The sequence below is a fragment of the Phalangium opilio genome, unplaced genomic scaffold (genome assembly GCF_054372755.1).
Source record: "Phalangium opilio isolate 3A_F unplaced genomic scaffold, DU_Popi_V2 ptg000217l_1, whole genome shotgun sequence".
Taxonomy (NCBI): domain Eukaryota; kingdom Metazoa; phylum Arthropoda; class Arachnida; order Opiliones; family Phalangiidae; genus Phalangium; species Phalangium opilio.
Window position 1 is genome coordinate 2066520 of NW_028324218.1, and position 25284 is coordinate 2091803.

At 31.6% G+C, this 25284-nt stretch overlaps 4 protein-coding genes across 4 annotated transcripts; 3 read left to right on the forward strand and 1 right to left on the reverse strand.

The window, feature by feature from the left end:
• The first annotated feature begins 1830 nt into the window (after positions 1–1830).
• Positions 1831–10401, forward strand: LOC149615553 (apolipoprotein D-like). Its single transcript, XM_089856960.1, has 5 exons — positions 1831–2029; positions 3486–3650; positions 9056–9186; positions 9279–9370; positions 9835–10401. Exons 2-5 carry the CDS (start codon positions 3513–3515, stop codon positions 10128–10130), a joined length of 657 nt encoding a protein of 218 aa, XP_089713086.1. The 5' UTR covers positions 1831–2029; positions 3486–3512; the 3' UTR covers positions 10131–10401.
• A 130-nt stretch (positions 10402–10531) lies between these two features.
• Nipsnap (protein nipsnap) lies at positions 10532–14156 on the forward strand. The gene is made up of 9 exons (XM_089856322.1): positions 10532–10647; positions 10906–11048; positions 11104–11149; positions 11223–11314; positions 11385–11596; positions 11658–11689; positions 12013–12101; positions 12160–12243; positions 12332–14156. Exons 1-9 carry the CDS (start codon positions 10571–10573, stop codon positions 12394–12396), a joined length of 840 nt encoding a protein of 279 aa, XP_089712448.1. The 5' UTR covers positions 10532–10570; the 3' UTR covers positions 12397–14156.
• A 977-nt stretch (positions 14157–15133) lies between these two features.
• On the forward strand, positions 15134–18181 carry LOC149615555 (retinol dehydrogenase 12-like). The gene is made up of 4 exons (XM_089856682.1): positions 15134–15444; positions 15884–16126; positions 16894–17217; positions 17600–18181. Exons 1-4 carry the CDS (start codon positions 15291–15293, stop codon positions 17935–17937), a joined length of 1059 nt encoding a protein of 352 aa, XP_089712808.1. The 5' UTR covers positions 15134–15290; the 3' UTR covers positions 17938–18181.
• A 1758-nt stretch (positions 18182–19939) lies between these two features.
• On the reverse strand, positions 19940–25012 carry LOC149615556 (contactin-3-like). The gene is made up of 6 exons (XM_089856524.1): positions 24671–25012; positions 24290–24604; positions 24026–24216; positions 22878–23007; positions 22663–22806; positions 19940–21831 (listed from the first exon to the last, which is right to left on the reverse strand). The coding sequence occupies exons 1-6, from the start codon at positions 24762–24764 to the stop codon at positions 21671–21673; spliced, it is 1035 nt and encodes a 344-aa protein (XP_089712650.1). The 5' UTR covers positions 24765–25012; the 3' UTR covers positions 19940–21670.
• Positions 25013–25284: the final 272 nt, after the last annotated feature.

Genomic DNA, 25284 nt, shown 5'->3' on the forward strand with positions numbered 1-25284 from the left:
CACCCTTTGAGTACAACCCCATAATCTTGGCTGTAAACTTAGGATAATCATTAGGCGTTTGAGAGAGAGAGAGAGAAAAAGGCAACTCTTTCTTTAGATAAAACTGCAGGTTCGAAGTTCTCATAAAATTAAACTTGTTTTCACAAAGAAAACAAAGTAAAACTATGCTCTGTACTTAAAGCCCAGCCATTTTGACGTTAGGCTTAGCTTTTACGCATCTTTAATATCATTTTTAGACCTATTTTTATATCTTTTTTAGGCCTAAAATGTTCAAAAATAAGTAGTCTACGCTTACCTTATTAATTTATGTTGATTTAGTCACGTGACAATTAATAATAATAAACTTAATTAACGCGATTATAAATAACGTGAAGCGTGAGTCATTCCCCGTTGCTTTGCTTCCCGCCGAGCTATCCCGACTTGTGAATCACGTGATACATCCAAGCCAATAATAAAGAAGGATTTTCAGAGTTTTTAGCACCCTGCTGCGATCTAGGCTCTAATTGGTGATAACGCAAATACGCAGAATTCGAATTTCGAAAAAAACCGTTTGGTAGTATCATAGCCCACTTGATCACGCTGGCTGCACGCGCTATAGAAGCCCGCTCAATCGACCCTAAAAATGAGAATAACATAGGTTCGGTCTAAAATTCAAACCCGTCTGGTTTTAACATGGGCCTCTATGGGAGGGGACCAGTTTTTTCAAGGTTTTTGACAATATTAGTGCATCCACTGGTTCAAATCTCTTGAATTTTTAATGAGACGTGTATTGAAAGGTTTGATATTATCCTGTAAAATTTCAAGTCTTCAGCTATAATAGTTTTTTTTATAAAAAATAAAAATCATCACTTAGTGGAGAATTTTGCCACTTCAATTTCTCTACTATGTGATGATTTTTATTTTTTATAAAAAAAACTATTATAGCTGAAGACTTGAAATTTTACAGGATAATATCAAACCTTTCAATACAGGTCTCATTAAAAATTCAAGAGATTTGAACCAGTAGATGCACTAATATTCTCAAAAACGTTGAAAAAACTGCTTCCCTCCCATAGAGGCCCATGTTAAAACCAGACGGGTTTGAAAGTTTAGACCGAACCTATGTGACCCGCCGTATTCGCGAGTTAACATGTAAAAAAAATCGTTTGGACGGGCTTCTAGAGCGCGTGCAGCCAGCGTGCGTGATCAAGTGGGCTATGGTAGTATAGAGTGAAGTTATACCAACCGAGTATGGAAATACACCCCTTAAAGTTGATTGTCGTCTGCCTTCAACCCTGCTATTGTGTTATTTCTCGACTTTATTTATATTTTAGGTGTTAAGCAAGGAGTATTTTTAATAGGAGTGATATTATAACGTTAATATATCAAAGATTTATCGTGAAAAATGTATTTAAATATAAAGATTGTGTTATAACTAAAATATTTAAAAGTTAATAACAACTAAGTAAGTTTTTAAAACCTTTTAAACTTCAAAAATATGAACAAAAAGTAAAATTTATTATAGAAGTACATAAAATTAATGCTTTTAAATCGTTATTGATATCAAGTTTCTTATTTAAAATAATTTAAACTTTATTTTAAATAATTTCTAAATATAATAATCGTTTAAAGTTACCGTCTGTCTTAAGAATTAAATAACAAAAAAATATGAATTCCTTTATAAATTCAGTATCGGCACCTCCATGCATTAAACAACGAAATTGCCTATGGTAAAATAATAAGCACTGCCAATACTCGATTAAATTTCTTTCAAATTCAACTTTTCAAGGTCCCAACTATCTTAAACTTTAAGAAATCGGCAAGTTATAAGAAATCTGGTAGACTGCGGGACGAGTGAATCCTTTTCCCCTATTGGTCGGTTCCGGATGCCAATCCTCCCTCATTATTGGCCGGAATTTTTAATGATTAAAGTGTTGTGAGGGGGGAAGAGATGAATATCTCAGGGAAAATATTATAAGAAATAAATATACTACTAAGAAAAGTTGAATTTTGGGAATCATTCTGAATCGAGAAACAAACCGAGTTCGACGTAAGTTCAATTTTTCTTCTTGTATTTGGTTCTTTTCTTTTTTACTTTTTGGTTTTTAATTGGCCAGTGATTTTAATTGGGGTTTGATAAATAGATAGATAAATAGTTTTAGTGTTTAATTGTTCTAAGTGTAGTTAGTTAGTTTTAAATACGTTTAGTTGTTATAATTTTTGCTGTCTAAAACTAATTAAATAATCGCAATTAACAATTATTTTAGTTTGATTTATTTATTTTAATTTCTGATAAAATTTAATTATTAATTAGAATATTATGCTAATTATCCCATTAACTACTATGACCACCCATAAGATTTTGTTTGTCCCCATAAGGGACATGTACTGTACACCCCCTAACACAAGTTAAAGTTATGAACATTGATCGGAAACATTGTTTGACCTATGACCCCCTTAATTAAATTTAACGTAAGAAACAATGAAAGGCAATGCAATAAGGGGTCATCCCTAAAACACTGTTTCCAATCAATGTTCATAATTTTAATTTGTGTTAGGGGTTACAGTAGGTCCCTTGCAAAAATTTATTTAAAAAATCCCAAAATAAATTTCTTTAAACGTATTGAAAATTAAAATTAATTACCGTGTTTACCCATTCCATTTAAACTAATTCCCATATAATAAACCCTTTCAAAACTCAAACTATGAATGTCCCGTGCGTAATTTATAGCAAAAATGTTTTAAAAATACCTTCAAAAATATTAAATAAATAATTTTTATTATTTATAATTTATTTTTGCGTGATTTTTACATCTTTATTCGCTAAAATAACTTTACGACTTACGCTTGAATGACCCTAACCCTCGTAGCCTAGCAAATGTTCCTCAAGTGTTTATTTATAATAAAGAAAAAAAAGACGGTTAAATATGGAAATGCTCCAGATTTAAATAAAGAAAAAGGTTGTGAAAACCTTGATTAAAATATTTTAAAAATTTGACAAGGAAGAATTTAGAGGTGAGAAAAAGGGTGTATTTATAATTTCAAATTTAAATAGAACGACTTAATTCAAACACTTATCCTACTATTTGAATGTTTATTTACTTGTTTATTTGTTTATCTATTTATTAGTAACCTTTATTGATTTATAAATTTATTGAAATTTTGAAAATTATTTTCCTTTAAAAATTATTTTCATTATTTTTATTCATAAATTATTATAATTTCAAATTATAATATTTTATGCAAATGTCACCTAAATTACGTTGGGTGTTACGTCACAAATAATCAATTATTCATTAAGGTAGGTCATCATAATATATTTCCAATTGACAAATATTTGCTATTTGTCACGCAACATTAGGGGGGGGGGTGTTTCGGAATTAATTAAAATTAATTAAAAATAATTTATTCAGTGATTAACTCATTCAAGAGTTCACTTGAATATATAATAAGGTGTGACTTTCAAAACCTTAAAAACATTTTTTCCTTTTATAATTTATTTATAGGCCTAACTAATTTCGAAGAAACACATCATGACGTCACCCGTATTAATACTTCTGGTAACAGCGTCCATAATCTGCACCACCACGTTTTTAGAAGTTCAATGTCAAGTTACGTCACCGGGAAAATGCGCAGTTTTTGATTCTAAAAACAAATTCTCCTTATCTCAGGTAAGCCTGTCTTTTACGTCAACGTAACTTAATACCGCGTACGATATTACACCCAGCAATAATTAAAATACAATAATACATTGAATTAAACGTGGAAATACTATTGAAGATTCAATATAAGTCTATAGTACTAAAAAAGGCGGGAAATGATAGCGCAAAAAGAAAAAAAAATGCGGGAAAACTTTCACTTTCTAAAAGGATCTCGTGCGGCTTCGCGCCAAAAAAGTTCAAAAATAAATAAAAATAAAACCAAGGCTTAAGAAATGATGCAATATAAAAGTGAGATTTATTTAGGAAAACGGATTTGGTATTTTTACTTGCTTATTATCGCGTCATAAACTGCGATTGCAGCGCAAAATTTATTATACAAACGTGTGTATCCAACGCTTAATCATTCTACACTATCATTAAATTTAAATCTCGCTTGTAGGCATATGTAGCTAAGCCTAATTTTAAAATTTGAACAAAAAAAGGCAAGCAAAGCACGTGATCATTATGATTATCCTCGCGCTAAGCGCACGCGCAAATATATTCCTTCGAAGTTTCCCGCAATTAAATATTAATTATTACAAATTAAGAAAATGACGTACAGTAATTAACTTTTAGGCCCATAGTGATCCGTCTCGGTTACAAATTATTGTTATTATTATATTTCTGAAGGTTAAAAATGCTTAGAGAAAAATTACAAATCCCTAACAATAGAAATAAATCTTCTATGCTGATAGCTTTATTAAAAAAAGTTGGGAAATTACAGGAATTTCTTTATTTCAAATCACAGTAATTTTGAATCTAATACTTTGTTATAGGGAAGAAACAAATTTGAAAATAATATACGGGGAGGTATTTTCTATTGTGTCGCAAAAAAAAAAAACGAAATGTTTTGTCAAGTTTTATGACATATTTAAGTATGTAGTCAAAAACTTTACAACATAAGTTTAAATTTCAATCCTTAATGATTCTTGGTATAGTTATTAACCCATTTAGAAAGAAGTTGCTTGCAATTTTGCTGATTTACTCTTTCCCCGATTGTTGCAACCCCAAAGTATTTTGTATCGTTGGAAAGCTAAGAAATAGGGCTATAACATACTCAAAGGACATCCCCGTATCTCTTATAGAACCAGAGTTAAAAGGTGTTATGTAAATAAGCCCATGTTAACACTATGGAGAGGACGTTAATTAACATTTTTCTTAATTACTCGGGCCCTAATTATTGAAACCCCAAGTTTTTAGTATCGTTGGAAAGCTAAGAAATAGGGCTATAACATACTCAAAGAATTTCAATGTATCTCTTATAGAACCAGAGTTAAAAGGTGTTATGTAAATAAGCCCATGTTAACGCTATGGAGATTAGGTTAATTAACATTTTGCTTAATTACTCGGGACCTAATTATTGAAACCCCAAGTTATTAGTATCGTTGGAAAGCTAAGAAATAGGGCTATAACATACTCAAAGGATTTCCTCGTATCTCATACAGAACTAAAGTTATGACGTCATAAAGTATAAACTAACTTTTAATTGCAAGGATTCCTTATAAAGATAGTAATTTCAAGTGAAATATTAAATAATATAAAAAACCCATAGAATTTAGAAAAGAAAAAGCCATTAATCAAATATTAACGATGCAGGGATAGTGCTTCTGGCATTGACCGTGCACTATACAAAGACGGCTCATCGAAAATACCTTTTAATTCAACTTAAAATAATTTAATTCATCTCTCTATTTCCCAAAAACCATTAATTACAGACAGACAAAGTCATATATTACAATTAAATACACGTTCTAATAAATCTCAATTAAATCAAGAATGATTAGTCCCTAAAGCTATACGATAAATACGCTAATGGCAGCGTATATTACCGCTCCATTCAGACTAAAACGGTTAAAGACATTAAACTGCTATTTCTACTTTAAATTTAAGCGAGTTATTCACCTTGTAAAGAAGTTAAACGGGGCAGACCAGACATAAGTAAATAATAATTAAATATAAGTTTATGATACCAGGAATGCATACAGCTACTAAGAATCATTGCGTGTTAATAATTTCTATGCGGTATAGTTGTGGGCACCGGGGCCGATTGGGAAGGTGTTTCTATACTTATAAAGGATGATTATTTACTTATGGTGGTTAAGTCTAAAACCGGACCGTAAACTTGAAAATCGAATTATACCAGCCCTTAAGCCTATTATATATATATATACAGAAACATCTGGTTTTTTTTCTTTAAATATTTTCGATTTCAACTTTAAGTCAATCAATGAACGATGAAACGCCGGTCGTACAAGGTCAATGGACAAGTAAATCTCGTATTTTTCTTGTAGTAGTAATTAACTTAATTGCAATTTAATAATAATAACTGGGAATTAAGTAATTATAACATTCCATATATTTCTTTTTTTTTGGGAATAAAAATATTTTTATAATTTAAATTAGTCCAACGAAGTTTATCACTTAATGTAAGGCGATTTTTTTCGTTACCATGGAGTAATATTAACAGAGATTTAGTTATAAAATTTATTATTTTTTTTTAAGAATATTTTTACTTTGACTCCAATCAAAAAATACTCCATGGAAAATGACATAAGTTTATACTAGCTAAGATAGTGGGATTAATTAAGGCTAGGGGTTCGCGGACCCAACCTTGAGAAGAACTCTGAACACGTGCATAACCAAATCTTCTAACAGTGCATATCATAGAGATATGCTAACAGGCTAGGGGTTCGCGGACCCAACCTTGAGAAGAACTCTCAACACGTGCATAACTAAGCCTTCTGACAGTGCATATCATAGAGATAAGCTAACAGGCTAGGGGTTCGCGGACCCAACCTTGAGAAAAACTCTCAACACGTGCATAACCAAGTCTTCTAACAGTGCATATCATAGAGATATGCTAACAGGCTAGGGGTTCGCGGACCCAACCTTGAGAAGAACTCTCAACACGTGCATAACTAAGCCTTCTGACAGTGCATATCATAGAGATAAGCTAACAGGCTAGGGGTTCGCGGACCCAACCTTGAGAAAAACTCTCAACACGTGCATAACCAAGTCTTCTAACAGTGCATATCATAGAGATATGCTAACAGGCTAGGGGTTCGCGGACCCAACCTTGAGAAGAACTCTCAACACGTGCATAACTAAGCCTTCTGACAGTGCATATCATAGAGATAAGCTAACAGGCTAGGGGTTCGCGGACCCAACCTTGAGAAAAACTCTCAACACGTGCATAACCAAATCTTCTAACAGTGCATATCATAGAGATAAACTAACAGGCTAGGGGTTCGCGGACCCAACCTTGATATGAACTCTCAACACGTGCATAACTAAGCCTTCTAACAGTGCATATCATAGAGATAAGCTAACAGGCTAGGGGTTCGCGGACCCAACCTTGGGAAGAACTCTCAACACGTGCATAACCAAATCTTCTAACAGTGCATATCATAGAGATATGCTAACAGGCTAGGGGTTCGCGGACCCAACCTTGAGAAGAACTCATCACTAGCAAACAATTTTCTAACATACCCAAACTTACAAAGAACTTTATAAAGAAAAAATGTGACAAAATCGGTCATAGAAGTTACACATTTTCGACTCAAAATATGTAATATTATTGATCAAGCTTGACAACGTCACCTTATCACGTGACCCAAACTATATTATTACGTAATGCACCCATATTTACCTTGTTTATAAAAAAAACTCCATTACGAAATACAACTTAAGGTCCTTTAAGAAGGAATCCAAGGTTTGGGGTTATCTTTGATGAAAATTCCCATGAAACAACTTTAAAATAGGTTATGGAAACAATGTCAAAATCTTTATAATAAACTTCGTTTATCTGTCAATTTAAGTTTTTAGACTTAGCAAAAGAAACTAAAGTTCTAAGAAAAAAATTGGGATTTGTTCATGATTGTTATTAAAATAATACACCGTAAAAAAATCAGTTTTTTGATGTAAGATAACGATTTTTTTCTTTTATATTTTAAAACACTTCAATTTAGTTTTACGGGTGGTTTAGAACTTCAAATAGTACGTACGCCCTCGCAAAGGCTTAAAAAGACATCACAAGGTCAAGTTAAATAGAAATATAGGATTTGGTATTTCAGATAAAACTAACTTCCAAATTTTATTCTTTTGTGCATTGCTACTGTGTTTCATTGGTTTTTTTTATAACCACGGACTTATCGGGGGTGGGCCAAGGTCTTCTAACTATTATAAACCACCCTAACAATCATTAACTATTAGTTAAAAGTTATAGAAGTTCGTAACTCTAAGTATACTGAATCTTGATTAAATACAAGACGTATTTTTAACTATTTTACAAAAAGGGTGGGTTATTATTGAACAGAAGTTCAGTGTGATTGTTCTATGGGAAATTAATCAATCAATCTCGAGTTAGCCCGAGCCTGCTTCAAGGCATTATAGGTAAAATAATTCAATGCATAATAATTAGCAATAATAATAATAATAATATTTAAATAAATATATGTAAATTTTTCTTTGTTAATTTACAACCTTCGGGGTTTAAAAAGGAAATAAATTAAAATTAAATTGATTCCTGGAAAACGATTTATCAATGAAATATCATTTTTACAAACCATTACCGTTTCAACGATTTAACTAGAAAACGATTTAACTAGAAATCGTTAAATATATAATGGCGAAAACCTTGGGAAGTCGCTTAACTTTGAATGTTTGAGAAATAATTCACGAGTTTCTTTAAGTTATCTGCAATGATCGTCTTTTGTTGAAATCACTGACAATTAATTTTTCCTTCTAGTTAATTATTTAACTAATTAATTAATCTTATATAAGGATCGCAAACTTTCTCACGCAATTAAAAATTAACAATTTAATTATTTTGGGTTTAAATAACTGAAGTCGTTGAAATTAGTAAAGAAATTTTTTTTTAATTATTTTTATAAATTAATTTTGCAAAAAGAATAATTTTGTCTGTCTGTTTGTAACGCAAGCCATGTTTAAATATACTGAAATTGATTGACAACAGCATGGCGCTTCTGATTGGTTAATTTTCCCCTTTCGAAGCTGCTATAATTTTCTACGCTAATTAACATAGACGTTAATCAAGGTTAAATCTAATTACATCTTAATGATAATGACTACGTTCTTAGAAAATGTTTTTGACACCTTTTTCAATCTAATCCATTTAAAATTAATATTTTCTTTAAATTAAAGAAAGAAAATAAAATTATTATAAAACCTAAGGTTGAATTAACAGTTTCCTTTGAAACCAAATTGATTTCTTCAAAGTAAATTTTCACACCTACTTAACATCGTGAATTGTGACCTATAAAGCTATTGTGAAATTTACGAGGAAATATTTAGGGTGGTGTTAATGTGTTAACACGGTTTAAATTTATGTGTATTTATTTCTTTATGTATTTTAGTTTTTCACTGGAACATGGTATGCCGTTGAAGGCTACACTAACAGATACCACGATGACACTGTGTGTCAAGAATTCTCCTGGAGAATAGATGGAAAATATGTTTATATCAACGAAACTGTTTATAATCCCAGGTAAATTGATTGATTTTGTTATTTAAAATAATAATAATAAGTAATTAAAATAATTAATAAATTTGTTTATTTATTTATTTATTTATTTACAGTAAAGGTAAACATCAAACTATCTCAGGATTGGGCAGATTTTCTGGTAAAGGAAACATGAATCATTTAATAATGGTGCCTGGATTGAAAAGCTGTACGATTTTATTATATTAATTTTACCATAAGTTTCTAAGATATGTTTCATCCATAAGTATGATTTGCACTACCTATACGATTCGTAATGCTACTGAGAGACTTAGAGCAGCTCGAGATAACTAGTTCGAGAAGGAGAACGAGGGGAAGCGAGTCAATTGAAGTCCTAAGTACACTCGGTGGTGGTTAATTAATTTTGCAGCTAGAACTTAATTCCATCTAGGCACTCCTATTTCGTCTGCATTACTAAGCCCCCTTTGACAGCGGCGCCCCCCTCACTCACTAGGCCTCCCTCGCTTTACCTCCTCGAATCTATGACCTACCTCACTCACTCACTTCAAAATTACAAGCCTTTCAGTTTGTCATGACCAGATATTAATTAAACAAACTTATGGAAGGAACATATCTTATGAACTAAAATATAATTATTACTAAGCCTAATTTTAATTTTAAAAATTATTTCAGTGCCAATGGGTAGCCATTTATGGATTGTGGCTACTGATTATAATAATTACGCATTGGTCTACATCTGCGACGAGCTTAAAGGTCAACAAATCCCAATGAAGCGTGAATTTATGTATATTTTGTCTCGAGTTCCAACGCTAAGGCCTAGCATTAGAGCTCGAGTTATCATTGATAATATTGTAAGAGGTGGTTTCCCAGTAGCCCCATTAGCGCCTTTTAACCAATTAGATTGCCCAGCCATTACCAAACCTCAAATAATTAGGCCTAAATACGCCAAGGCTTACAAGAAAGCGTAAATAAGCCTTAGGTTTTAATTTGTTAACTATTACTATTTTATTTTATTTTATTAATTATAATTGTTTTTAAAACGTGTCTGTATCGTGTTTTTGTTTTATTTTAATTTAGCGCTTAAAGTTTATTGGTTTAATTTGAATTGTGTATTTTGTCCAATAATTATGTTTTTAAATCGAAATCTTCGAATGGTACAAACTGTGATATTATTTTTTGTACGTAACGTTTCTCTCATTTTTGAAGTTTTTACAAAATAAAAACATCTTAAAAACATAATTTTTTCTTGTCATTAATGTGGAAAATATGTTAAAAAAGCATGGAACACGTGGGTTGTTGACATTTAATTTTTGGCGCTAAATTTTGGCGGGATTATTTACAGCGATTCTCAGAGAGGCGACATCGCCACCTATTAGCAGCGAAAAATAATTTAATAGGTGATTTCAAAATGGCCGCCTTGTGGAGACTAAATATTCTGAATCTATCTAAAAATAACCCTTCAAGAGTACTTCCCGTCCTTGCCAGGTAAAATTATATTGAAAAATAAATGTTAATTGACTAAATACGTTAAAATTAATCTCTATCCATTGTCTATAAACGTTTAAAATTCGATTTAACGTCAACGACTTTGAAATTTTGTTAAGCCTTGGCCATAAGGTCAATGAATAAATTTGATATATTAATGGCTTTCTTAGGCAATTTAGGCCTACAATTTAATTAACTAAGTGGGATAATTATCGTAATTTTGTGGGGATGTTAAACTAATTATATTAAATTAAATAGAGCTTTAAGTGTCAGTCCAGTAACACAAGTAAATGGAGGGGAAGGTTGGCTCAGTAAATTACTAATGGTTCGTAAAATTGAACCCGGTAAAGATTCCCACTCTCGTCTATTATCAGACACTGAAACGGTTTACGAACTTCAAAGTAAGAATTTCTTAATTAACCCGCATAATTAAATATAATAATTAAATTTACATAGTTCAGAATGTTAAACCCGGTCGTCTACAACCCTACCTTAAAAACTAGTAAGGTTTTTCTATTAACCCCTTATCCCCCCTTAATTAGCATTAAATTAATTACAATTAAACTAACTAATAGCGAGACTTGGTCAAAACAAGTTGAGGCTGTTTGTGAAAATACTAAATTAGTTGGGAGTTGGACAGTAGAAATTGGTGATCAAGATCAAGTTTGTGAGTTTAATTAGCTTAAATTTGGGGTTAATTAAGTTTAATTAAGTTTAATGGCGTTTCTTCGTGAAAGGTCATATATGGAAGCATACAGAGGGTTATCCTAATGCCTCAGCTTCTTTGGAGTTATATAGAAAAGATCCTAGTCTTGCAAAGTTAGATGAAGAGAGGTTGAAGTTGTTAAGATCGAGGGAAAATCAAATCATGCTAGCTTTTAGTTTCTGGGGACATCCTGCACCACGTGACAATAATCTAAAATTTGAAATGAGATCTTACGTCTTAAAAGTAAGACTTAATAACAAAATTTAAAAAAATTTCAACTTAATTACTGTATTTTTTAATTTAGCCTGGAACTATGATTGAGTGGGGTAATAATTGGTAGGTTATTTTGTCTATTTTTAGGTTTGGGGTTGATTTTAAATTAATTTAAAGCCCGGATTATTAATAAGCTCGCAAAAACCTTTAAAATGAGTACCTACAAGGTGGGGTCGCCTCTGATTGGTCAGTTCAACAGAGGCGATTAAAGCGCCACCTGTAAGAAATTTTTCGATGTTAACCCTGGCTTGTAGGTACTCATTTAAAAGGTAATCTCAAGAGGAATACAATAGAGATAACCCAAAATACCTAAAATTTAACTGAAAAAAATTAAATCAAATTAATTAAATTCTAGTTAGTAAATAATTAAATTTAATTGTAATTAGGGCTAGAGGTATCACATACAGAAAAAGCAATGCAATTGCTGGCTTTTTCTCTCAAATTGGTCAGCTATATATGGTTCATCACATATGGGGTAACCCAAATTAATTTTCCCCATTAAACTTAATTAATCTAATTAAGATTAATTAAAGGTTACACTGATCTACAAATGAGGAAAGATGTTAGAGAGGAAGCTTGGAGGAAACCTGGTTGGGATGAATGTGTAGCCTACACAGGTAATTAAAATTAATTATAATATAATTAATTAATTTAATATTAATTAATTATAATTAACTTTAAATATAATAATCTAATTTTTCTCAGTTCCATTAATCCGTGAAATGAGATCACGTTGGATGTCACCTAACTCTTTTTCACCAATAAAATAAATTAGTTTGAAAAATCAAATTTGATAAAGAAATTCAAATTTGATATTAAAAAACCAAAACAAATTAGGGGTGGATTGAAACTTTAAAGCTCAGTGGCCTTATACACACATACACACACAAAAATAAACAAACAAATACAGAAAACAAATAAATAAAAATGCGTAGTCCTGCCCTAAATTTGAAATTTTTCAAATTTGAAAAAAAATATTTAATTAAAATAATTGAAATTAAAAATTACCGGTAGATAAGTAATTTAATTAAGTTTCTAGTCTCATTTTTTTCTTCTCTGAATTAAATTCATTTTAAGCTTTTATAATTAATTTTTTAATATTAGGCCTAATTAATCTAGGCATGTGCGAGTGCTCGAAAAGGTTCGAGTACTCGATCGAGCTTCGAGCCGAGTACTCGGCTCGAAGCTCGATAAGCGATTTTTGAAAAGCTCGATAAGTTTTCGAGCCTTGGCCCAAAGCTCGATTAAAGCTCGATAGCCAAAATTGAGTTCCCAACCATCTCTCAAAAACCCTGGATGCGCGAAATCCTACTTTTTCGATCTGCGCAGGGGTTTAAGTAAGCTTAATTCTTATTGGCTCTTGAAATGGTGTGACACGGAAGCAGTTCTAAGACGACTTTTGATTGGCTCTTTAGTTTGATACGTAGCATGCATGAAGCACGTGAAATTATTTCATCATCCTACGTTAGCCGCCGTTGTTTTGTGGGAGGAAATAGGCGGATTGCCATTCGGTGGTAGAAAGTCCTTTGTTTTGGTGAAGCTTCAGGGATAATGGGAAGTTTGGTCGGTTTGTAGAATTTATTTTAAATTAGAATTAAAAGTTAGTAAAACAGAATTCTAAACTAGTATAAAACAGAATTCTAAACTAGTATAAACAGAATTCAAAACTAGTATAAACAGAATTCAAAACTAGTATAAAACAATTTAAAACTCACTAAAAAGTTAAAGATACCAGATAATCAGAGACTAACAAACATTAAAGTTGATATGGAAGCCAGCGAAGAAGATAGTCGGGATATTAGCATAGATGATAGTCAAGATGTTAGCCTAGATAGTCAAGATGATCTAACTTTCGAAAATAGTCAAGAACTTATTCAAAATAGTGATCAAGACAATATGAAGACCAAATTTTGAATCAAGAACCAGACACTAAGCGGCCCCGTAAAAGCAAAATATGGGATTATTTCGACTGTGTGAAAGATGGGTTTGCAAAGCTCGATGAGGCTCGAAAGCTCGATAAGGCTCGAAACCCGATTTTTGATTAAACCTGAAGGCTCGAAAGCTCGATAAGGCTCGAAACCCGATTTTTGATTAAACCTGAAAGCTCGAGAGCTCGATAAGAAAATCAAAGCTCGGCTCGAAGCTCGATAAGAAAAAATTTTCAAGGCTCGAGCTCGGCTCGAAACTGAAAATTCAGGGCTCGCACACCCCTAAATTAATCCCAATATAATTAATTTAATTTAATTTAAAATAATTAAACAATGCAGTGCCAAACCCTACAATTAACTTTAAACACCCTAATTAGTTTCAAATTAAAATTTAATTCATGCCCTATGCTTTCTAAATCTTTTTTTTTCTCCAAATCTAATTTGATTAATTTCTTTTAATTAAAAAGTTGCTCTGAGAATTTTTGTACATGTATGTATTATAAGAAAGAAATGTTAATGTTGTTTTAGAAAGGGAAATGTGATTAAAAGAGGGAATTTTGATTTTTTGGTCAAATAAAAGTAAAATCATGTTTAGAAATTGATATTTTATGTGGTTTGAGTGATTTACTTTAATGCTAAGCCTATTTTAATTTTTAATGCTAAGCCTATTTTTATTTTTAATGCTAAGCCTATTTTTATTTTTAATGCTAAGCCTATTTTTATTTTAATGCTAAGCCTATTTTTTAATGCTAAGCCTATTTTTATTTTAATGCTAAGCCTATTTTTATTTTAATGCTAAGCCTATTTTTATTTTAATACCTAAGCCTATTTTTATTTTTAATGCTAAGCCTATTTTTATTTTAATGCTAAGCCTATTTTTATTTTAATACCTAAGCCTATTTTTATTAAGTACTAAGCTGATTTTTATATTAATGCTAAGCCCATTTCTATTTTAATGCTAAGCCTATTTTTATTTTAATGCTAAGCCTATTTTTATTTTAATGCTAAGCCTAACAGACGCAAACAAATTTTGTGCCAAATTATAAAAACAATTTTTCAACCCCAAATTTAAATTCAACCAAACTTTAAAAGAGTTCAATTGGGTTTAACTTTAATTTAATTAAGGATAGAATGAAACTAAAGATACTACGCGAAGCTAATTATTCCATAGAGTAATTGCTCCGAGCCTCATAATTATCCCGTCAAAAATAAGAAAACTGCAACCCATTAAATAAATTTTAGCCAAAAATAATTTCAGAATTAAAAAAAATTAATAATAAAAATAATTCTTGCCAATTTGAATTTTGAAACTTTAAATTTTTTTCACTTTTATTAAACGTGTTGACGTAGGTTAATATCATATTATGAATCAGTGAAAGTTTATTATAGTTTGGTCCCGAGCCAACCTGACCTGTCTTTAAATGCAATGTAAAATCAATAGATGATTTTGGTAATAGCATCACTGCCAACTACTCCTGTCAATTTAAGTTTCCGAAATATTTTTGGAATATTTTAAGTGTATCCTATATTAGGAATGCGGGGGTGTCATGACGTCATCAGACACATCATAACCACGCCCCTTAAAAACATCTTGCTCAAAATTTCCAATCACTTTTTGAACCGAAGTTGAAGGAAAATATCAACTTGCAAATTTGGGAGAACTTAATAAGTTGATAAAGTTTAATAAACACATTTTTTAAATGATTTAAACGCGGTTAAATTTAATTTTAATTAAAATGTTGGAAGGTACTCTATCAGTGTACGCTTGTTTTTTAATTTTCCCGTTAGGTTGTTTAATTATTATTTTATTAATTGGTCGTTATTTAATTCGAAAAACTAAAAATTGTCAATCGGATGAAAATTTGGAAGGAAAAACTATTGTAGTTACAGGTAAAGTTGATTTTTCCTAATTAATTTTAAATTTAATGTTAATTTTAATTGAGATTATGTTAATTCGAACCTTAATCTATGTTTATAAGTAATTAGAATTCCCTTATTTAAATAAACAAATTTAAAATAAAATAAATGATAAAAAAAATTAAATTGAAATAAATAAAAAAATCGGATTAAAATAAATGTAATGAAAATGAATGAAAAAAATTTAATTAAAATAAATGTAATGAAAATGAATGAAAAAAATTTAATTAAAATAAATGACAAAAAAATTTAATTAAAATAAATGACCAAAAAATTTCAATTTATAGACTAATATAAAGAATAAGGGGGTTCTATCATTATTTATAACATGGACTCCGCCTTTCCTAACGCAACTATCTCAACCTGAAAAAAAGCTATATATATGTACATAAACCATTTGGTCAAATTTCAGGTGGAAGTTCAGGTTTAGGCCGCTCTTTATGCGCCGAATTGGCTAAAAGAGGTGCCAGGGTGATCGTGGCATGCCGGACCAAAGCCAGAAGGGACTCAACAGGATTTTTCTTACGAAACAAAACCGGAAGCTTCAATGTTAAGGTTATGTACGTTGACTTCTCGAGTCTGGATTCAATTTGGGAATTTGCCAGAGAAGTTTGCGAATCCGAAGACAAGATTGACATCGTAATTAACAACGCAGGTGGGCCTAATTGACATTGTTTAGAAACTAAACCCAACAATTACAGTCAATGCATGGGAATAGTTAACAAAGTCTCGTACTGGGTTTAAGAGGAATAAATACATCTAATAGGAATCATTGAGTTCCACGTTAATATCTAGGCGGGTTTTGTGGGCCGGGCTTGAGAACTTACTATCCACGTCACGCCTCATAATTCTGATGGCGTCATAATAACTGCCATTTCATTGGTTGCATAGTAGCAACGCACAAGTGAGATAGATTATTAATTCGACATTGTAAAATTCGTCATACATAACGATAAGTCTAGCTAGCTCCTCCCATAAAATCCGCCCTTGATACGTTAAGTGAAAATGAAAAGGCTGTAGCACAATGATTCCTAGTAGCTGTATGTATTCCTGGTATCAACTTAGTACAATTTTTCGGTTCCGTTAGGGGTGGCATTTTTTAACAACTTAATGAACTAAAAATAGAATCATCTTCAAGAGGCGGAAGATGAAAATTTATGGCATTTTTTAACGTTCAAAATAAACATTGATATAACTTGCTTCACGTAGTAGTGGCACCTCATGTTATCTTTCTATACAGTTTAATACAGTCTACGATGGCGAACTGCCATTAGTCTCTGTTTCTATACACCCCTAAGATTCTACTAAATGTGGTAGCAGTTTTCCCAAACTAGCAAGGAGATTAAATTTCAGGAGTTCAAATCAGTTCAATCCATCATGGCCACGCTTTTAATTTAGCTAACATTGCATGGTCAATTTCAGGGGTTCTCTGCAACCACGACCAAACAGCGGATGGACTAGACCGTATGATGTGCGTTAACTATTTCGGACCTTTCTTATTGGTCAATTTGTTGAGCGAGAAACTCCGAACCAACCCCAACAACCCTTCTCGCGTCATCAACGTCATTTGCGGTGGGGCAATTAACGGAAAAGCTGATGACCTATCCAAGGATTTGGAATGCAGGGACCAACATTACAGTATCAAGCAAGAATATCGCAATAGCAAATTGGCTTTGCTGCTCTTCACTAAAGAAATGGCCAAGAGAATACCAAAGGACTACGTCACAGCTGTTGCAGTTGACCCAGGTAACGTATTCACCATCTTTGGGACGTCACCACTTGGAAACGTTTAGAGATACAGGGATATCCTTAGGGGGTTTGGTAGTCCTAACTGTCCTCTATCTAATAGTTCCAAAAACTCGCGGTTACAACAATCAGGGCCCGAGTAATTAAGGAAAATGTTAATTAACGTCCTCTCTGTGGGCTTATTTACACGACACCATTTAACTCTGGTTCTATAACAGATACGGGGACGTCCTTTTGAGTATGTTATAGCCCTATTCCTTAGCTTTCCAACGATACTAATTACTTGTGGTTACAACAATCAGGGCCCGAGTAATTAAAAAAATTATTAGACCTACACGTCAGTTAAAAAAAAAACACCAAAGATTCATTCTTCACCTAATAGGTCTACTGGACAGCGGTTTGTACAATAATTTGGAAGGATTTTCTGGTAAAATCAGTCGATGGTTGGCCAAAGCTTTGTATCGTAGCCCCGAATCGGGAATTCAAACGATTCTACACTGCGTTTTGTTGAACGATATCGTACCCTATAGCGGGAAAGTCTTCAAGGATTGTGAGCAAATTGAAATCGAACGACATGATTGGAATGATCAAGTTTGCAACTCTCTTTGGGATAAAACAACGGAGTTGATTAAGTCTAAAGGGATCAGCTTTTCGGTTAAATTCGAGGATGAAGATGAAGAAAAACAGGAAGAAACTAAATTTAAAATTCATGAGGAATAATTACCCCCCCCCCCTCCAAAAAAAAGAAAACCGAAATTAAAATTTGCAAAATGGTATTTTCACAAATTAAATTAAAATTTCCCCATTTTAGTAATTAGTGATTTTTTCTTTTTGTGTATTTATGTTTGTAATAAATTTCAGTGTATTTCTTTAGATAATTCAAGGTGCCAAACGACTATATGTTTCTGTTAAGAAACTGTACCAGATATTTCGAAATAAAATATTAAACATAATGTTTCATTAATTTAATTATTGAATTTGTTTGGGATTTAATTGGTAGAAATTAATTAAGGCAAAAAAGCTGCTAAAGGCTTGTAATTTAAGCTCGAAGATTTCTTCATTGTTTTTCAGTTAGGATTTTTGTACGCCAAGCCACTCATAAACTATAAAATCTACTACAACATAAGTATGCGCTCCAATCCACTCAAAAACTACATAAGAGTGCACGCCAAGCCAAAGGATGCCGGCCAAGCCACTCAAAAACTACATAAGGGTGTGTGCATCAGCCCCACGTAATGGATTATTGCGTAATTTCTACAGCATCTGGATGCAAGTGGAGATAGAAGACAGCTGTCAGGGGTTGCTTGCTCACTGGAGTGCGGTATGGTACGGGCTAATTTAAGCACCTGGTGCTCTTTGCCAAAGCAAAATTAGGCCCCCTCTCTTATCTCATACAGCACATAACGCAGCGCGAGTCAGTTGAAGATTTGTTTGCCAAACCTTCATAGCGATGTACCTTAACTAACAACTCGAGTATGTTTCGGTAGCTAAGTATTTCGGGTAAGTAATCAATTGTTTTTGTTTATTATAGTACAAAGCAGTATAATTTCTGTGGATAAATGTATAATTTCTGTGGATAAGTGTATAATTTCAATATGGATAAGTGTATAATTTCAATATGGATAAGTGTATAAATTTTGTGGATAAGTGTATAATTTTTGTGGATAAGTGTATAATTTCTGTGGATAAAAGTATAATTTTTGTGGATAAGTGTATAATTTTTGTGGATAAGTGTATAATTTTTGTGGATAAGTGTATAATTTTTGTGGATAAGTGTATAATTTTTGTGGATAAAAGTATAATTTATACGGATAAGTGTATAATTTCCACGGATAAGTGTATAATTTCTAATAACTAACACGAGTTTTTATTCTGTAGGTCTCAATTTAAACTAATCTGAATGGTGAAATCAGCAAGGGTAACGACAATTGTTCTTCGACTTATGATAATTTATCTTCTTATGTCAGTCGTCAAACTAATACTGCGTCGGTACGTACACCAATTAGACAACATGTACGTGTGACGTCACGACCGAAACCTACACGGATAAAGGATCAATATAGTGAAAATAAAGCTTCAAGAACTTGAAAAGAAATATGGCAATCACCAGAAAAAAGATAATCAAGGCTAGACGAAAGAAAATTCCTTATCAGGTCCAAAAAACGTTTGCAAAATATCAACAAAATTTAACTGACAAAGGTTTAACGACTGAAGCTAACGGCCAACTTTGCGAGGAGGCAAAAATTGGCGCAAATAGACCTAAACCTAACAACTACGGCGAAACATTGAATTATAGGCCAATTTTGAACGACGAAGCTAAATTTAGGCCAAAAGAGCAAATAGAGAATCAAAGCGCGAATAAATTAACATCACGTGATCATAGTGAATTATACAGGAATGTTTTTCATCGTGATTTGAGAGAAAACTGGTCGAAATTAGTCATGGATAAAATATCATTACTTGCTTTTACAACGGCTTTGAACGGACGTTTCACTTTCCCTTTAAAACAACCCAAAAAAATGTATCACTAGCCCTTTCATTTCTTAAGTGTCTTATATATTTATTAACAAAACCTGTATATTTATTTAATACGAATTAAATTATATTTAATTAACCTATTTTGTTGTTATGGTAATCCTACAACTTTTGACCTATTTTTGGCCTACTTTTCAACTTAAATACGAATGAATATGATTGGAAAATCACAGGAGACGGTTTTTGTAATTAATTGTCTTTATAATTTCACGCAATAGCAGTGTGATAAACATAAACCAATGTAGAAAAAGTTTTCTCCGTCAATATTAATTACAATGAAATTAAAAATTTAACGTAGAAATTTTGTCATAAAAAGCTCTCTACTTGATGGCGATAGTTACTTTATAGGCACGTTATATTCCTTTACATTTAATCTTAATTAAAATTAAGTATAATACTGGTTTAAAAACTTTATATATTTAAGGAACGATTAACTTCATTCAGGTACATAGGGAAGCTATAATTAGACAATATTTTAATCATAATTAAATTAAATAACTCTGTTTTTAGAGATTCGTATTTAGTATATTAATATTCTACTCATTATTACCCTGAAAATGAGTAGTCACAAGCCATGGTTTAAAAAAAAATTTAGTAACGTTGCAGGTGGTCTTGAAATAAATTTTGAGTCAAGTCCACCTGGAGCATTACATTCACTCATAAACCATGGCTTGTAAGTACTCATTTTAAAGATCTCAATGAGCTGAACAAAAGTATCCAATTAATTTTAAGTTTATAGTTAACTGGAGCTAGTTATAACTAATTAATAGTCTAAAAAACTAAACTTAACAAACATAAAATTCCTGCCATGATTATCACAGTTTTGAAACTTTAAAAAAATACCACTTTTCTTGAAATAACGTAACTATGCCATTTTGTAGATAGATAAATATTGCAGGCACATTTATATGTATTTAATAAATTACATTTATCCCAAATCGTTCATTGCAGTTAAATTTTAAAAAATTCCCACCATTATAGCAATATATATATTTATATATATTTTTTGTAACGAAACTCAAAAACGTTTATCCTCTAAAAATAGCGTGATGGCATTGCAGCAAAAACTACGTGCAATCATTTATTAATTTCTTTTAAGGCTAGAAATTGCGGTGCAATTAATACTTTCATAATTTTTAATATTAAAACAATAATTTTTTTGTTTGAAAATTTTCGTGTGTCCAGAAATTTTCACTAATTCTATTAATTAACGTGTGTGAGTTTACGCTACATTAATTACTTTAAATTTAATTCCCATTAAAATTTCATTCTTCCGAATTTTTGGAAAATTTAGAATTGTCCTAAAAATTTCAACTGTTTTTCTTTTTACTATAATTAATTTTTTTTCTAAAAGGGGGATATTCTATTTTGTAATCTACGTTCATTTGATCTTAATTTGATTCTAATTAACTAACTAATTAACCCGATTAGTCTGTACTCCTTAAATTGGCGCATCTACCAATTCCTTATTAACTGTTTCGTTAATTTTAATTAATTTTTAAACTAATGATTATTTATTTATTGCCGCAGTTTGTCTACTAATTAATTACCACATTTAAATATTTATTATTCCAAATTAACCGACTAATTTACCTAATTGGGCTTTTTGTTGAATCAAATTAATAATTTTTGAATAGACCTAATTATAAATATTTAATTAGTGACGTTGCATTCATTTAAAATTTAATTAATAAAGCACCGATTAAACAATCTTGAGCGTAACTTTCCCAGAAAATAATAATACGAGAATGTGGTCACAAAACTGGACGTTGGTCACTTGCAGTCTTCACATCATTGTGAACATTAAATATTATTAAATTTTTCTTTTTAATTTACAAATTTATAATATTAGTATTGCATTATTTAAGGCCCCCTCTAACCTATCGAGCGATTTTAATTGTAATTAAATTCTGATCATTTAAACCCTAGACGGTAAAATGACCGTATTATTATTGGTTCTGTTGGACGTGGAGTTAAGATCAGCGTTCTCCAATAGGATGCTGTCTTCCAAATCAATTTCAAATCCAGGATTCGTTATAATATGAGGCATCGAATCCTCATCTTCCTCGGCAAAACCACCTTAGGTTCGTTACATTTGGGTAGTAGCAATTTAATAACAAGAGATATGTTTGCTAATTAATTTTGTCTACAGGATCTTGCATCGATTAACGGGACCATTCATAAAGAACGCGTGGATTTAATATTTAAATTCTTCATAATTTCAAATTTATTTCTTTTATTTAAACAAAATGAATTTTTGATAAACAATTTACGTAAATACTTTATTTCAAATTAAAAACAAATAATAAATATTAGTGTATGTAAAAAAATTTAATTGTTAGTTAAAAACAACCTCAAATTTTATGTGTATAATTTCTATGAATAATTGTATAAATTCTATAGATTAGTGTATAAATTCTATGGATAAGTGTATACATTCTATGGATAAGTGTATATTTCTATAGATAAGTGTATAATTTCCATGGATAAGTGTATAATTTCCATGGATAAGTGTATAATTTCCATGGATAAGTGTATAATTTCCATGGATAAGTTTACAAATTCTATGGATAAGTGTATAAATTATATGGATAAATGTATAAATTTAATGGATAAATGTATAAATTCTATGGATAAATGTATAATTTCTGCGGATAAGCGTATAATTGCTATGGATAAGTGTATAATTTCTATGGATATGTGTATAAATTCTAAGGTTAAGAGTATAAAGTCTACGGATAAGTGTATAATTTATACAGATAAGTGTATAATTTCTATGGAAACAAGTTACGTAAAAACTAAAAAAACGCTTTTCTGATATGTTTAAAATATATTTGAAGTTAGTTTTAGCAGTTTTTTACGCGAACTTTATGGACAGTCCCGCCAATCTCTGCTTGAATTTCTCCCTACCATTTCTGCCTTCCTTATAGATCAAAATGCAACTTAAACACGATAGTATTAAGACAGTTCCCATCACCATGGAAACGGCGATCATCCAAGCTGTTGAGCTAAAGTCATCCATATCCCCACCATGGAGCATTTGACGTAAAACATCTTTTTCAACAGTTTCTAATTAGAAATTTCGATACAAAAATTAACTACTCTAATCAAAATTAATCACAGACCAGGTGCATCTGGTGGAGAAGCGGTAGTTGTGTGTATAATTGTCGACTCCCCATGTCCTAACTTATTATTGGCCCAAATTTGAAACATGTAGTCAGTACTTGGCCTCAAATGGTAGACAAACACTTGTCTCTATATTGGAATTTTTAACGTTTAAACTTTAATTCTTTGAAAAATTAAAATTAACGTTTTGCGTTTAAAGACAAGCTCAAAATACTCAAAGCACAATGCAACAATGTTCAAGGGCAAAAACAAAACGGGGATTCTACCCCTCTGGTCCGAAACATAAAAGGTCTAATAGGATTAAGTGAAAGAAGCCAAGGTAATCCAATAAACGTCTTAGGATGTTTCAAGAACACACACCCCAATAAAATTAACTACACAATATTTAACCCACTTTTTTGCTGTTTAGGTAACTTAAATCAGGTGTGTAATTAATAACGAATTTTATTAATTATAATTAAAATCATCAGCTCAAAATCAAATGGAGTCTATTTGCAATCAACACAACTCCGATAAACTGTAATAATTTCAGCTCAAAATCAAAAGAAAATCCGTCGAAAACGAAGATAACAGCTCAAAATCAAAAGAAAATCCGTCGAAAACGAAGATAACAGCTCAAAATCAAAAGAAAATCCATCAAAATGAGCTCAAAACTAACAATTTCAGCTCAAAATCAAATGGAGTCTATTTACAATCAACACAACTCCGATAAACACCAATAATTTCAGCTCAAAATCATAAGAAAATCCGTCAAAAACGAAGATAACAGCTCAAAATCAAAAGGAAATCCATCAAAATGAGCTCAAAACTAACAATTTCAGCTCAAAATCAAATGGAGTCTATTTGCAATCAACAAAACTCCAATAAACACCAATAATTTCAGCTCAAAATCATAAGAAAATCCATCAAAGTGAAGATAACAGCTCAAAATCAAAAGAAAATCCATGAAAATCAGCTCAAAACTAACAATTTCAGCTCAAAATCAACAAAAACCAGTGAAAAATCAGCAGAAATCAACAGCAAATCATAAAATGAAGGCAAATTAATATCACAACTACGAATGAAGCCAGAATGAACTTTGCAAACTAATTATAACAATCAGTGCTGGATTGATTCAATTAAGTGAATTAGTATCCAATTAACTTACAACAGCGGGACTTATATGTAAGGATGTCGGAACCTGCCAATTTGTGTCATTAGTAACGTTTCCCATGTCATGGAGATAAAGTAAAGTGAACCCTGAGATTGGATATCCCCCATCATTATTAACATGCCAATGAATTGTGGCAATTATTGTAGAAGCGTGAACGGTGACATTTTCTAATTTTCCCGGTGGTGCTACAGAATTTCCAAGGGTAAGTCATGTACATTGATTGACAAGTAATCAACAAAAGGGGGTGTTTTTGTTTACTTCTGACGAAGAGATGAGTGTTTAATTCGCGAGTTTTAAGATCTCTTGTAGTTATTTCCCTTCCTGATAGAATATCATTATCAGGGTCAATGATACAGGCATATTCTCCCGTATCTTGGGCTGTGACCCCATCTGAAACCAACCCGACCCTTTGTTCGGATACAACCCAACTTAAATCATCGGTTAAAGCGTGTCCATCCTTCAACCAGACAATATGAGATTGCGCTAAATCAGAAACATTGCAATGCAAAGTCATTTTTGACCCAACATCGCATTCCGTTAATTGAGGAGTTTGTTGAAGATATACTATCTTTCCTATTGAATTTATGACGTTCTAATTAACAATTTAAGTTAATTACGTCGTTTTTAATCAAATCTTACCCTGGCATATCGGTAAAAACGCGGATAAAATTAATAAATATGTAAAATTTAAAATATTGCCTTGACCAAGGGTTAGCTTATATCTCAATCTCATGATCGTTTCCAGGTAAATTTAGCATTGGAATTATAAATAATAGACATTTAGGCTTCGTACTAAGCCTAAATTAACTCTTAAAATTATATTTTAGCATATAATTATTTTATTTAAGTCGAAATTGTCGATGTATTTCGCTAAGGGCGGAACTTGCAACCATAAGAAAGGTGCAACCGCAACAAAATAAACAAACAAGAATGTTTGCTTTTCTCGCCGCTAGGGGCACCACTTTACGGCACTCTTTGAGAAGCCGCCCGCCCGGTATTCTTTGAATTCCGGCGATAACGTTTGTTCATTTTGGTAAACGGACCTTACCGCCCTAAAATAACTTCTTTAACCGGTTACTTGTACTGGCCGAACTCTGAAACTTTTACTAACCTACTTCCGCAGGTGTTTACCAACTTTCCTAAGCCTAACTTTCAATAATAATTGTACAACATAGAGAATGACGCATCACATTAACAGGGACGTCACAAATATTTAACACAAGGACAATATTACTTAAAAATTGACTTACAAT